The sequence below is a fragment of the Pseudopipra pipra genome, chromosome 8, assembly GCF_036250125.1.
Source record: "Pseudopipra pipra isolate bDixPip1 chromosome 8, bDixPip1.hap1, whole genome shotgun sequence".
Classification (NCBI taxonomy): domain Eukaryota; kingdom Metazoa; phylum Chordata; class Aves; order Passeriformes; family Pipridae; genus Pseudopipra; species Pseudopipra pipra.
The window spans coordinates 16,600,940-16,616,523 of record NC_087556.1 but is presented as its reverse complement, the minus strand read 5'-3'; the positions used below and the strand labels follow the sequence as shown (position 1 = coordinate 16,616,523).

Sequence of the window (15,584 nt, the reverse complement as noted above, 5' to 3'; positions counted from 1 at the left end):
GGAAAGGGAACTGCTGATGGATAGAAGCAGAAGGAGCAGGAGGTGTCTGCTACTTCACTATCCCACCTGACCAGAGCCAGATTGTAGCCCAGGCACACACCAACTAACTGAGGCTTTCACCCTTGATCTTGTGTTCTGGGACTGTAAGCAAAGGCCAAAAACTTGTTGGCTTCTCAGAGAAAGGGTCAAGCAGAGGGATTAAACTGCTCACAACAGTGAAAGAATGATTACACATGCCTTCAGAGTTCCTCCAGAGGAGGGAGCACTGGAGGAGAGTAAGACTTGAAACCAGCAAAAAAGAGGGAAAATGAAATAAGTATTTGAGAACATGTTGAGTGCAAAATAAAGGTGTCAAAAAGAATATTTATCCAGACACCAAACAGATTTAAAGGGAAAAAATTCTTACCTTGGCGCTAGAAATGAACAAGAAGATCTGAAATGACTTGTTTATAAGCATGAATTTTATTCACTTGAAATTATTGAAATCCAGGAGAAAAAAATTCTCAGATCTGTCATCACAATTTACTGAGTAAGACCAAGCAGACAAGAAAGGATACAGTGTACTACCTGTGTTTCAAATTCCATTACCTGTTCCTAAGTCTCTGATAGCTCAAAGGATTTTACATGCAGATCAACAAACGAGCAAATAAAGCACAAAATACTAAAAAGTAATAGTAATAAGTAGGTGATATCTGCTGTAAGAGGCACTTCAGAGAATAAGAGAACTAGCTGCTTAAAAAACAATCAATAATCCACTGAGGAGAAAGAAAGCCACATTATCCATCTGGAAGACTAACTAAACTACTGGAAATCTCAGACTGCCAGCATTAAAACGACCTTGAAATTTCTAATTCAGAGGGTATTTCAGAGCACACAAGAGGAATTTATATTAAACATCATCTTGACAGGAAGGAATTATTTTCAGCACAAAACATAATTAACCATTAAGGGGAAGGTAAAACATAACCTAGTAACAATTTGTTATATGCCATGAGACCAAACTAATCTTGAATAGATAAGGTTCATAGAGGTGAAACTAAATATGAATCACGTCAGCCAGGACAGCAATTCAATAGATAACTAAGATCTGAGAACCACTTAAAAACTATAAGTTAGCAGGAAGAAATCTTAATGCTTATGCTGGCATAAAGCCTAGATAGGAATGGAAGCATAAGGAACTGTAGGAAATCCTTAACACAAAAAGAAGGAAAACTAGGGAAATGTACACCTTTAAGTAGGTACAAAATGAAAGAAAATTAAAACGGAAGTAAAAGCATTAACAGAATGTCTCAGACTCAAAAATGGAGTTTGAGGCACATGAAGAATAAACAGAAATCTAGCAATGATCTTGTTCTTTTACCAAATAGGCAGTGTGGAACTTTTAATAAGAGGGTAGAAAAGATGACAGATCTGATTACTATTTCCATTCTGCACTTGAAAAAAAAGAAGGGAAAAAAAAAAGTATGATGTCCTACTGCCTGATGAAGAAATATTTTCCACTGCAACAATAACTAAGGACTCTGCTAAATGACGACAACTGAGGTCAGATGAAAATCAGCACATTGATATAAACCAAAGTTAAGAATTTTAGAGCAGTTTTCTGCTCTAAAGAGAGCAGCTATGGAGTGAGAGCAGTGAGAGCAGCTCACTGGACCATTCACATTCAAACTCAGTATGTCTTGGAATGCAAAGGAAACTCCACAGGACAAGGAAGAAAGCAAATGTTGTGACAATCTTTGAAAAACATTAGTTTGATGGCTGGGACATCTGTCAAGTCGACATAAATATTAATATTTTATATGAGATTTTCTAATAAATACACAGTATGACACACAATGTCAGTCAATACAACTGTATGACTTAAATGCCTTGTCAAACCAGTTCAACATGGTTCTTGGAACTTACAAGTTTGACTAATACAGATTGAAAAATGGGCATTAGAATTATATACTTCACAGACCCGATCAATTTGCTCATCAGGCCATGATCTATATCACACAAAAACATGATGAGAGAAGGCTCTTCAATCTATCAGGATACAGTATCATGACTACTAATGGTCAAAAGCAATATTCAGACAGGACAAATCGTTAACTGTGAAGGTAATTAGCAAACAGAACAATTTCATATCAGCTCTCTCAGAGCCAGTGTGTGTATCATCATGTTATATAAATTTATCTCTCATACTCCTAAAGTCTAAATGCCCCAAATTTAATGAAAAAAAAAATTACCAAAAGCATATGCCACCCCAAGAAAGTCAACAAAAACGCTTTCAGATATAAAAAGGTGGCCTCAAATAAGGTTTTCTCCTCTTGAAGCAGTTGAGGAATCCAGGCACCCTCATTCAGAAACACATAAGTAAAGCTGCTTCAGATGCTAGCAAAAAAGGAAGAGATAACCCACTCATTACCCCTATAAGGGGCTGGGCTACATTGAGGACACTATCTTGAGGATCAAAGACTGAAAACTGTTTTAAAAGGGCACTGAAAATACCCCATGAGGGATTGCAAAGGAGCTGTAATTAGAATGACTACAGTATGAGAAGTGCAGGCCTTGACCCTATTTTCTGATTTTATTTTTTTCTTTGCAAAAGGTAAGCCACAGCACTGTAGATTCCTGGAGTTTCCCAAGTCCACTAAAAATCAAGGCAAACTGGACTGCATCTGTGTGGCCTGTTATAAGCTACTGTCTTTAGTGATGCACAATGAACTGGGAGGCTGGGGTAATGCCAGCCACCAGGAGAACTAGAAAGGACAAGCAAAGTTTCCCTCTAATGTCAGAGGTAAAGAGATGGAACTATTCACTCAGATAGAGCTGCTATAAGAAAGGCTTTGACTGCTGAGCATAGGAGTTCTCAAACAAGGTTGTTTTGCTCATATGCAAATCCAGAGCTCAAGGACGAGTGCAGTATGAGTTTGAGTTGACCCAGTTATGGGTAGAGGAACAAATTGCCCAGTTCAAACCTGTGGGACAGCAGATTATTTACTACTGGGCAAATTTTGCTGCAAATTCAGAGGTCAAATCTCTCCCACAGTAACAGAAAATATAGCTGTATCACCTTTTCAAGTGAGGGAGAAACTACTCCAAGCTACCTTGTTTCTACTGACAGATATACAGGAGCATACACCCCTTTTCCACCATAACAAGACACCTGTTACCCTGCAATAGCTTATTCATTTGTCCATAGCCCAGTTAAATCCCCCCCCACACACACACATTTAGAGAGCTTCTGATCCACAGGTTTTAATTACAAAGTAGGCATTGTCACGCACCTCTAACCTTTTACTTGCCTGTTGTATGTTCCAGTCACTACAACTTTTTTGAGGCAGCTTTGTTAGTTCTTAGTAGTCTGGACCTAATTGTCCACAGCACACACATTCTCCAGTTCCTTGTAGCATAGCAGGTTGCTCAGTTTGAGCTACAACTATCTATATGCAAGTCTCCTTACCTCGATTATGCTGCAAGAGGACAATAGTGGGATTGACGATTGTGGTAGAAGGATAGGCAGAGGCAGATTTGCTGATTGAAGTGATGGAGGTTGGATAGTCAGTGCCAGTGCCAGGCTGGGGCACTTCATTTAGCACAGGACCTGGGTCCTGAAAAGAAGAGCAACACATCATTAGTAACATGCAGAAGGCTGCTACACTGGGAAAATCTGGGGAAAATCCCAACATTTTAAGCTGAAAGAGAAGCATAATCACAGCAAATTTTAGTATAAAAAGCATAAGCACAAGTGTTACCCTGCTCCTTGTACATACCCTGCTTGTTGTTAATGGAATTAGTTTGCTAAGGCGGTACTATAATTATTTGGAGTTGGGTTTCACAACTCCAACTCCAAAAGAGGGCACTAAATTCATCTAGCAGACCCTTTGGAGCAAACACTAGGTGACAGAAATGAGCAAATCTGGTTGGGGGAGAAAATGCAGACATCTTTCCCCTGATACATACACACACAAATATTTTTGTTCCAAAAGTATTCCTTTCATAGCAAGTCAGACATGCAAAACTCATGCAGTTCTGGAGTAAAACATTATTACTGCAGATGGTTTGGTAAGGAAAGTCTGAGAAGTTAGCATCATCACTCAGGAGACAGTGTGATACCTACCTGATTAAAAAAATGACATAACAAAGCCCCAAAACTGATAGAGGGTAAAAGGTAGGACTCTAGCAAGGGAGATACTTAACATGGCTTTGCTGCTGGAGCACAGACAGCAATCTGTTCTTGCTCTCCTAAAGCATCCAGCTCCATTATTTGCTTATTTCAAACCCACCTCTGATATCACCACAGCTCTCACTATTCTGTAGAAATACAGGCTGTGTCAGCAGGGAGACTTTGAAAGCTAGCTCATCTTTGAAAAACCTCAGTCCAGGGATACTGGGCTTTGAGTGGTGGTAAGGGGAAAAAATAAAGAAGGGATGATGACTGTGTGTGTGCCAGTTTAGACTGAGATTGTTCAAAGCTTCTTAAGGAATTTGGACAAACAATTACTGTTAATGGGGAATGAGCATCCAAACAAAGAGAGTATGGAACAGTGGACCAAATTCCTGCACTCCTGCTGCTCCACTGTCAGAATGAAATCCTGCAATCCACTGATCTGTAAAATCAGCTGAGCATTCAACGGTACTTTCATCACTATTAAAAAACCCCCTGAATATGCACAGAATATTGCTCCAGAAAAATCCCTACTTCTGGCTTTTCTGGCCAAGTGCAACTGCAACTCAGTGCCCTTCATACCCACCAGCATCAGAGGAAAGGACTTACAGCATCAAGCAGGGGGCTGAACAGGGGCCAGAGTGAGGTCTGGCACCAGAGCTCAGAGATAAATCATAGTGAGAATTGGCCATACTCAGAACAAGAATCTACAGTCTCTCCAACCTAGAGGGGAAATGGGGAAAAACAATCTTGTTCTGTCAGATGAAGGTGATCTTGGTCCAAGCAGCATCTGGTCAGGCCATAGACATTTCATGGGGACAGAAAAGAATCAGTGTTCTTCAGAAATATGTGTTCCCAAGAGAAAGACCCAGCCCCATTTTGCTGACTGTGATAATATTCAAAACAGTGCAATTAGGAAAAAGGAGCAAGAGGCGGGGAGAAGTATGAGAATTGGGTTTGAGCTTCACTTTGATAACTAAAATACAAACAGGAATCCCTCAAAGAAGAGGGATGCTGGCTCAGGGTAGGCTCAGGAGCCTCAAAAAAGTCACCAGAGTGGGTGAACAAAGACCATTTATATCATTGTGGAAAACAGCTCTGTGACCACATGCCTGAATTGAGCATGTCCAAAAACGTTTCAAAACTCTCATCTCAAGAAAGTCAGATACAACAAAATTTCCAGTACTCCTCTATGATTTGATTTGGATGCCTCCTGATTTTTTTCTGGAGCCTGCAGATAGGGTCCATTTAAAAAACAAACAAACAAAAACCCCCAATCAAAAATGAAACACCAAACCCAAACTGATTACTCTCTGCAATAAAACCCCCACTGATTTTAACAAAAGTAGAAAGGCCAATGCTGAGAACTTTTGAAAATATCCTCAGTTGATTTTTTCTTTCCCCCCCTCCACATGCCTGTTTGCTAGATCCCTACAGAGCCAGAGGACAGACCAATCATCATGAGAGAAGGGGATTTCTGCTGAACTTCTTCCTTGTCCTTACAAGCAAGCATATTAAAAAAAAAAAAAAGGTGGTTGTGGTTTTAAGACTTCCAGTGCAAGAAAGGTTGTGTACTTTTTGCCTCCTCTGCAACTTTAACTGAGAGCTACTTTTCCTCCTTGTCCCTGAGGACTTTTTAAAATAGTTGATGTGCTGAAAGCGGAACAAAACCTAACTCAAGAAGAACACAGTAAATTCCAACTGTTGTGGACTGAATTCTTCAAAATTTTCAAAGACAAGCAATTCCAAAATGAAGAGCACCTACATGCTTGGAAGACACTTAGCTCAGTAACTCATAACTTGTAGGTCATTGGATACTGGCAGCAATCTTACACTGATTTCATCAGGGATTTGTGTAGACACCATATGGTCTTGTGGCTCCAAGTGGAACAGAAAGCCAGTCCTAACCTTTAACTGGTCTGCTGTTGCTACTTTAAATGTTATTCAAACACAATTAAGGATGCTATTAAAAGAGCCTGAAGAGATCAGTTAGTTGCAGCTATTCAGTTTATACAGAATCCATCATTCTGAGCAAATCCTGTGAAGACTCTCATGGTGTGCTTCACCTGGCAGAACGGGCACAAAGGGAGCCAGTCAAATGTTGCAAGAAGTCAATAGAAAGTTCAAAGCTGCACAAGGCAGGCAAAACGCATGCACTAGCACAGGACGCAAACAAGGTTTCAGTTGTCATGCTGCCGGCAGGGAGTGAGTCATCGCTCCTCTCTCAAGTTTAGTATTGCAAGGAGAAAGTAATTTTAATCTGGGAATACAAATTTAGGAAAAGGGCGAGGAGGGTACTTGGCAAGCTTACTGTATGTGAGATGACTCCAGTGATTTCAGGCTTCAAGCCCCTGTGCAAAGCCCCCGTGACTGGAGGGACAAGTGAAGGTGGTGATGAGAAGAATGGCAGTTTCGGGTAAACAGAGGGTAATGTGCCAGATGTGGAAGGTGCTTGGTTATGGTGGGAGCCCCTCTGGAGATGTGGGGGAATGAAATCATCTAGAGTTGGAAAAGTCAGGGGTGAGCCAGGAGAAACAATCTCAGGGAATGCGGAGCCTTGCCCAAAAGGAACCAGAGGCGGTGGTGGAGTGCTGGAGCTGCTTTCTTGTTGTCTGTCTGGATTAACCTGGAGGAGGGGGACTACTATAACTCCAGGCTGAGCTGTGGTGGTGGCAGTGGCATCCTGTAGGAAACAAGGTGTTGTTATGCAACGGGGGAGGATCGATACTTTAGTCGAATGCAGCCATATAGTGTCATGCAAGGAGTGTACCCAAAATGATACAAAGCCCCACCAGATTTTCTTTCCTTAGGGAGACATTCAGGGTTGCAGCCCTGGCCCCTATGAACATACGTTTTTCCACAAAAATCTTCATTCCCCTCACCACCCTTCTCCCATTCTGTGTAGAAAACCACAGAACAGCTCTGCATTCACTATCACTTGAGAAGCACTAGCCATCCCCATACAGAGTTTGCTTCTTTTACACCTTCCCAAAATAGAAAGATCCTCACCAGCCCAACCCAACTCCCTACAAACACCACACACACACAAACACACAGATCAACGTTGAAGGGGCACGCATGGGGTGTTAAATATTATCGAGTAGAAGATCGCAAGACTCAGGCAGCACAAGAAGTGCTCAGAAATTAGGTAGGAGGGGAATAAAGCATTAAGGGAACATTGTAATGAATTAAAGAACTGTTCACACGGCTGAAAGAAAACAAGGTTATGGAGAAAACATGTACCATGCTGCGTCCCATTGCCTTGTATGGTGGCTGTCGCTGCTGAGTAAGGTAAGGCTCTTTTCTCATCCTGTCCTCTGTGGCAGTTGTGCTCTGGGGCTCTAGCACTCTGTCCCTCACAGCTTGCAGAGCTGGCGACTGAGTCCGGGAGGGTTGGCTCGCACCATAACTAACTGCGTCTTTGCTGAGGACAATGTAAAAGGATGGCCTGGGAGGAATAGGAGGAGGAGGAGCAGCAGGAAGAGACTTTTCAGTGTCTGTTACAGAGGAAACAATGTTGGTGGCTGGTGCCTGAGTGAGCTCAGCGCCCAAACTGGTGCTGGCTGCTGGGTCATGTGTGGTGCCAGCGGAATTTTGAGATGCAGCTGAGCAAGTGTTGTTAGATAAACAAGCTACATATAGTTTGCTGACCTTTTTATCCGCCTTCGTCTCATGACTGGAATTCATTCCAGCCTTACTACTGGGATCTGCCCTGTCAGGGTTGTGTTGTATGGATGATGCACCCGACGAGGAGCGACTTTCCAAGAGTGGCTGCCCAGCATGCACCTCGTCTTTGGGGCCTGAAGAGGGAGAATGCCCTGCTGGCAAGCCTTGCTTCCCACTGGGGATGGCCCCATAGGGGGTAGGTGATGACAAATAACACCGTGCACTCATGTTTGGTGATGCACGCTGCGTATAAGGCTTGGGTGCATTCAGGTACACGCAGTCCATGATGGGCACTGGCAACAGGTTGGTCGCTTTAGTGTCAGTGCGGGGACGCCATGCAAAGCTCTCCTCTTTGGGAAGAGGAGGACGGGGAGGAGCAAGGGCCTGCCGAGGCAGAATCAAGGAGGTAGAAAAGGAGAAAGGAAGCATCATCAAATGAAAGGAAAAAGGAAGGAAAAAAAATTAAATTCTAAGAATGAATTTGATCATTAGACTTGGGTTAAGCAGGTTTTAATACAGCAAGAATAAAAAGCAAATACAGTATCTGGAAGGCCAGTGCAGAACTCACTCACATACATCATCTCACACATTCTCTCTTTCTTAGCACAGCTCACTGCAGCACACAAACTTTACCCAGCTCTCAAGTCTCTGCCTACATGTTTCTCCCTCTGGGCAAAATAAATCTCAATACTGTATTGTTTCAACAGACCTGCACAGCAACACCCACCATGCCCCTGGGAAACTAAATACTTCCCAGCACTGGGGACGTTTGAATCACAAAGCCAAACTCAGAGCTCTAGGCCATGTCTGCATGTTAGGTGCACTCCTGAAAAATGAACGTTGTGAAGTTTCACCAGTGCTAATGAAAGCAGACATCATGTGAATACTGTAGCCTACAGTATTCACTGAGAGTGGATGTGGCACTTAGTGCCATGGTCTAGTAACCACGGTGGTAGTGGATCAAGGGTTGGACTTGATAATCTCAGAGGTCCTTTCCAACCCAGCTGACTCTATTCTATTCTATGATTCTATTCTACCACAGCTGGCTAAGTAAAAAGTCAGCATTTCTTCCTTCTAAAGCCTAGCTCTTCAATTCTCTTCAGCATTTTTCCATCCTGAAAATGCTTTTGGGAAGACCGGAACAATTTAAGTTTCTCGAGGAACTGAGTTCATCAGAATTTGCCTCCAGAATCAAGATCACCAACAGAGAAATCCTGCTGCTAGTAAATAATAAGAAAAGCTTTACTGGTTTTGGTACTTAGCAACACATAGCTTGCTAACTCCAAATTGCCTGCTGACTGCAATTCCAATTACAATGATTTTTTTTTTCTGAGAAAAAAACTGAGAATGGAGATGCCTTAACAGTTTGCAACATTCAAATCTGAAAAGCAACATCCCTTAAAATTCATCAACATATGACAAGTTGTGGCCAGCAACTATTCTTGTTACATGAATATAGATGTAGAAAAGTTTCATAACATTACAGCTGCTGTCCCAAAATCTACTGTCCTCACACTGCCCCTCTGCCCCTCCCCACCTTCCCTGATGCATAAAGAAGTAGAGAAGAGGGATGGTAAGTGCTCTTCTGAAGGTTTTCTGCCTCTTAACAGGCTCATTATTTTTGGAATTTCTTCCATTTCAGCTTAGTTTGAACAGCAGTTCTTGAGACTTCTATAACAAGTACTATGTGTACGAGTGCTCCCTCTGTTCAACAAAATCAGGAAGGGACTACAGGAGAGCTGTATGTATTGAGCAGAAATGGGTCTCTCTTTAGGGTGCTGCTCCTTCCCACACCTTCATTCGAGCTGTACCTTCTTCCACTTTCACTTACGATTTCAGGAACAGTGTCTGGTCTGTAGCATTGCTTTAGGACCCTGATGATGGGAGCAGTCACGCTGATAGGGGGACAAGGCTTTAAAGGGACTCTGTTTCACACAAGAATGCAGTCTCTAATGAAAGGTTTCCTTGCAGGCTTTCAGACTGCTTCTGTGCAGACTGAGCATCCAAAAGAAAAAGCATGAACTTACACTTCTCTTAACAGATTGACTTCAACAATTTACCGTCAGGTACAAATAACCTTTCCCTTGTTGGCTTGTATCAGTTACAGTGTTAAAACTGAAAGACATTCTCAATATATTATTTTTGATGTAGGGTGCAACTCTGATTTCAGCCTGCAGCAACCTCTAGGAAATAAAACCAACATAAAATACAAAATAGTTACAGATGACTAGTTCACCTTTTTTCTTTTGAACAAATAGCGTTGTCTTCCTCCTTCATCCACCAAGGAAACACTATGGTGTGCCTGAATACATGAGCTCCACAACACTTTGCTGACATAAGGGTTGCCCCCATTTTAAAGGTACAAAAAGCTGAGGCATAGCAACTTACCCATCTGCAGCCAAGTCTGGAGTTCAGCCCAGGACTCCTGACCATGAATCCAGCGCTTGAACCCAGATGATCACCCTCAGGGTCACAGAAGAAAGGCTTACCTGTGGCTTGCTATCTGAAGAAAGGTTTGGACGCACACTCCTATAACCCTTGGCAGCCAGAGAAGATGGCTGGGAATCCCCATTGGCATCAGTGTTAGACGACGACCTCCAATCATCTATGACGGGAAAGAAAACTCAGATCACAGAAGATTCCTTCCAGCTACAGGATAAGTGAAAGGGGGGGACTCTTTTCTTCCTTTTGTTTTTCCATTTGTTTTTCCCAGGCAACAAGAAATAATTCCAATAATGCAGCAGAAGTAACAGCATAAGCAGACAATGTTTGTACCTGTTTCCGAGTTTTCTGGCTCCAGACCTAAGCATTTCACAGAAAGGAGGGACAGAGGAGGTGGGGGTGGAGGATAGGCAGAGAGGGAAAGAAAGAGGAAAAAAATAAACCATTACATTTACAGAAAACATGTACCAATTGCAGTTAAGAGTCAAGCTACTTCATTTCACACATAAAATGCTTTCTGACAGGGCAGCCTAATTACCATAGAGACCATCCCTAAACATGATGCCCTCCTTGTTTCTGACCTTTGTAAACACAAGGCAATTCATTCAGAGTAATGAAGAAACAATTGTTCACTGACATTCTTATTTCAGAGGCAAAAAGGCAGCCCAGCTTGCTACTTTTTAAAGCTGCAGCTTGACATCCGGACACCGCGAATTACTGGAAACGTGTGGATCCTGTATTCAGCCATGATACAGCTTATGAAGACATATATATCCTTATCAACATCACTATATATGATTAATTGAGATAAAGGACTGCCAACAAATAGATCAGGTTTGCAGGCTAAGTGCATGAGGGGAGTTATAAGATACGATGTCACTTTACAATGCAGTCCCTGCAGCTACATGCAGCAATCTCATCACATATTTACCCACCTCCCACTGGGCTCCTCCCTACCCCTCATTTTGCTGTTTAAGTTATATGCAAAAAGCTTTTCCAGCTCCAAAGTACATTTCATAAAGCAGTTCAGAGAGTAAGCAAAGGAAGTATTAACGAGCTGATTTCCATAGTAATGGGCTCATTGCCATTCAAGCTGTTGGAAATTTATGAAGCCATCAACAGAAAGGAGAGAGGCAACAGTGGGGGGTAAGAGTGAAGAAACAGAGAATGGCAAGCATAAAAAGGGGGTAGGGTCACGGGTGGGGCAGAATGGGAGAAGACAGAGCAGAAATCGGCACATTGGGGCTGGAATTAATGGAATTGCCCTTTCACCAACAATACAGTCAGAAACGATGTATGCATTGCTTTCAAGAGCAAGTTTTACCCCCTCCCCCTTAACGGCATCTTGCCTTTGGGAGTTCATCCTCTCTGCCAGACCCACGACACTGGCCAGGTTTGTTATGCTTTGCCTGTCTCCTACAATTAAGTAATTACACGTCTGCTATTGAAAGATGGCAGAGCTCTGTGGCGACGCTGTCTGTCTGGGACGCTATCCCCGCTCCCCTGACAACCCAACTGAAAGCTGTGGGGGCAGTAGCACCACTCAGCTTCTTTCTGTTCCACCTCACGCCTGGGATAAAAGGAGGTGACACGGGCCAGCCAGGCGAAAAAAATAATAAAAAAAAGAGAACTGAGAGATTCTGGCAGTCATGACAAACTTAAGCCAATGACTGAGTGGTCATGAAACCTGCACTAGGAAAAAAAACACAAGTCAGTCTCCCTCTACTGGTCTGGGTCTTGCAAGAGGTTTCCAACGATGCTACAGAATTTTGGGCTCTAAACTATAGCTAAATAGTCACCCCAAGAGCCTGGACTGACCTGTCTCGAGGTTACTGTAAGTAACATATTCCAGTTAACCTTCCACCCACTTACTTGCAGGTTGCTCAACATCCTGAGGACATGGCGAAGCGATATTCCGATTCCCTTCATGGGCTGGAGTTGCCCGGAGGGTTACAGCTCCTTTTCCACTGCAGACTTTAGAGGGATCCGTTTCTACAGGAAATGCACATGCATAGAGGAGACACACAGAAAGGGATGATACAAAGCTATTAGGAGCCATCAGAGCTCTAGAGTAATTTTAGCATGGCTGCCTCCAGGTGAATCAATCTAGTAATGTTTGTGCAGATGAACATTAGCTCTGTATTTAAAGCATTGAGAAATCAAAGCAGTTTCATATTCATGTAATTGATGAATGTAGCATTAAGTTCTGAGTTGGAGCAACAGAGCTAAGAAAGGAGGAAAAAAGGATGAATGTTTGAACCAGATGTCACAGGTCCATTGGTTTTATTTGTTCTGCTTTGCATGGAGATACTGTGCTAGCAAGGACAGTCTACCATTACACCTGTGGCTCCTCTATAGGGGATGTCCCAGTGGTATAATCCAATATGATTTTTGTGCTGAAGCTTAAAACTGCCTTTTGTGGAGGACTGAAAGAGAAAAAAAAACTTATGACCACTGAAAGACAAAATCTTGTAGCTATGCTGAATATGATCTAAAGGCAGGGCACTGCAAGCCACCTCCTTGCTATCTCCTCATTTCATGGTAGTGCTTCATCTTCTGACACAGGAACCCAACTCTCAAAACCTAGAAGGAGATTTAACATATACCTGTTCAGATCAACCAGCGAACCAGATACCAGATCATACCAGTGTCCTTGCTGAGGCACAGTTCAGCACAGTTTCTGTGCAGGCTTACCTTTGTGCATTTCAGTCCATGGATTTGGGTTTTCTCCTCCTGTCATCCTATTAAGTAATAACAAACCAGTGCTTCAAGGCTATCTTTCTCCCCCCTACTTAAAATCTTTCTGGGAAGTTGTTTCCTTTCAGATACCTACAGAAAAAATAAGCCTAAAGAAACTCTCACTTCTCTAAGCTACTTCCAGAGAAAAACACATCAGCTCCACTTCTCATGCACTCTTAGTAATCTAGCAGCTGCCATCAGACTTCACTTTGACCTACCTACCTAGAGATACCTACTGTGATACTGCACAGGGAGCACAAAGAGGTACTGAGCACATGTTGCATTACACAAGTGACAACACAATGATTTTTATTTTTATGAGGTAAGGATCATGCTACCTCTGCATGGGGAGGGATGCAGCTCCTCTCCAGACCCATATTTAGGACTCCAGAAAGGATGGAGTAAGTAAGAAATCAGAGGATACTTTACTACAATTCAGCCTCTAGTTAACTTAGGCAGCATTGATGCAGCCTCTGTAAGGGGAAAGACTATCCACACAGACATATCAAAAGCTGCTTAATCCTTAAATATGACACATTTGCACTCACACCACACACCTGATCACAACCTAAGATCACCCTTCTGCTTTGTGAAATAGAAGTTGACTTCAACTCATTTTCACATGATTCAGAAAGAGTCAGGATTCTTTTTGCCCAAGAGTGCAGTTCTGGCTATCACTTCCATCTGCGCTGCAAAACATGCAGCCCAAGGACTCTACAGACTCACTTTCAAATCACAGGACAAAGGTTTAAGTTCCAAGACTCCAGTTTTAAGAGTGCTGGAACTCTAAGGTATGGACACACTGTTGGGAGTCACTGGGCCTAATTCAGACATCCACAAAGAGTGCAAAGTAGCTGTTCTACTACCCTATGCCTATATTCCCTTCACAGGCACTGGAGAGAAACGGAAACACTGAGAGTTCAACATGTCATATATGTCTAAATACCTTCTTCATCATATTGGAGCAGAATCAAATTTGGGAATCCATGCATTTTTTTTTATTTTTCATACAACATATTAAACCTGTATACCGAACCAAAAGAATAAGAGTCAGAAAAAAATGCTCTGAACTAAAAAAAAAAAAAATGTTTTGAAAATAAAATCTTGCCAGACTATTTCATCTTGGGAGATGAAGACAAATACCTAAGATGTTGAATTCCCTCACAATTTAGGTGAAATGACAGGAAACAGAAATCTGAATATCTCAGCATAGAAATCCAGCAAATGGTAATAAACAGGACATTAGCACTGCACTAGTCCAACAAAGCACATGTGTAACAAATTAGGAGAGACAAGCAGTATCAGCTAGACTAGTCTGATTGTCCAAATCCAGGAAAGTACAAGAATAATCTTGTACTTTTAGTGTGCAAGCATGTGCTTGTGGAGGGGTGACAGGCAGCCTAACATCCTTATTTATTCATATGAAGATTAAATTCAAGGTATGTACAGAAAAACAAAACCATCCCACCAACATTGAACTACGCTTGAACCATTTATTTTCATAAAGACCAAAGATATGCAGGAAACATTCTTTGGTTCATCAGGAGTTTGGTTCAAAATAAGTCTTTAATAATAGTATTTTTCATAATCAAGCATTAGTATAAGAGTTTACAATGATCCCAGATTCAAGCAGACATAATTATGTCTGCAGAGGAGCAGCATAATTGAGAACAGTGCATTTGTGCCATCAAGAGCTAACTGCATTACCTACTGATGAAATCTACAGCTCTGGGAGGAGTGAGAAGAGGATGAAGTGAGAACTAGCCAAAGCATGTGGGTGAAGCAGAGAGACAGAGAAAGAGAGAGAGGAGAGAGAGAATGATGGCCAACTAATGCGTGGCGGGGGAGGAAGGAAGAAGATACCTGTAGGCAGCACTAGGTGAGGAGAACTTTTCACTTTCTTCACAGGGATTATTTTAACGGCAGAAATAGAGCGTGTACATAAAGGGACGCCAACAGCTGCAAACACAAAAGTGTAAATGGCACATCCAAAAAGGGAAGAACAGAGTTTGGGAAGCATGCCACAAAATTTACTAATGTACTTGGAGACACAATAGCAGGAAATTTCAAATACAAAAGCAGTCTACAGAGCAATGATGCAACCGTTAAAAATATCCCTTCGTTCTCCCTAATTCAGGATGTGTCTGTTTTATGCAGCATACAGAACTGCTTACTGAATGGACTAACTGCTGACTGCCACGATGCTGCTGGCGAAAAGAATCTGGAAGCATTAGTTTTTAGAAGCCATCAAAAAATTTTAGTGTAGTCATTTAACTGAGGTACACTACATGCAAAAATAAAAATGTTAAGTACAACATTAATATGGCTCAGTTAAAACAAAATAAAGTGAAAAAACAAGGACTGAAATGTTGAGAGAAGAACATTACATGAATTCTGAATTTTATGGTACATATTTTACAAGTTCAGCAACAGAAGGAAGTGAAACATGAAATCATCTTGAAAATAGTCCCATGCCAAAGAGTAGCATCCATGTAGTTATTTCAGAAAAAAACCCCATCTGTATAAACAGTAAATTGAAGAGATTTCTACTGGACTCCATCAGATAGCACACTAATTATACTAG

General features: G+C 41.9%; 1 protein-coding gene and 1 long non-coding RNA gene across 51 annotated transcripts in view; one reads left to right on the top strand and one right to left on the bottom strand.

Annotated features, from left to right (window-relative positions):
* Positions 1-15,584, bottom strand: part of SORBS1 (sorbin and SH3 domain containing 1) — a 167,222-nt gene that overhangs the window by 50,365 nt on the left and 101,273 nt on the right. For 36 of the 50 annotated variants that reach the window (XM_064663717.1, XM_064663718.1, XM_064663720.1 and 33 more), the window contains 7 exons: positions 14,864-14,959; positions 12,134-12,253; positions 10,595-10,621; positions 10,309-10,424; positions 7,397-8,203; positions 6,465-6,836; positions 3,449-3,596 (listed from right to left, as the gene is read on the bottom strand). In XM_064663717.1, coding sequence (XP_064519787.1) covers positions 3,449-3,596; positions 6,465-6,836; positions 7,397-8,203; positions 10,309-10,424; positions 10,595-10,621; positions 12,134-12,253; positions 14,864-14,959 — 1,686 coding nt within the window. The remainder of the gene's footprint in view (positions 1-3,448; positions 3,597-6,464; positions 6,837-7,396; positions 8,204-10,308; positions 10,425-10,594; positions 10,622-12,133; positions 12,254-14,863; positions 14,960-15,584) is intronic. The other 14 variants (XM_064663732.1, XM_064663753.1, XM_064663737.1 and 11 more) reach the window with 9 other exon arrangements.
* On the top strand, positions 7,324-10,587 carry LOC135418420 (uncharacterized). The gene is made up of 2 exons (XR_010432432.1): positions 7,324-7,444; positions 10,078-10,587. It is a non-coding gene; the product is annotated as an uncharacterized LOC135418420 (long non-coding RNA).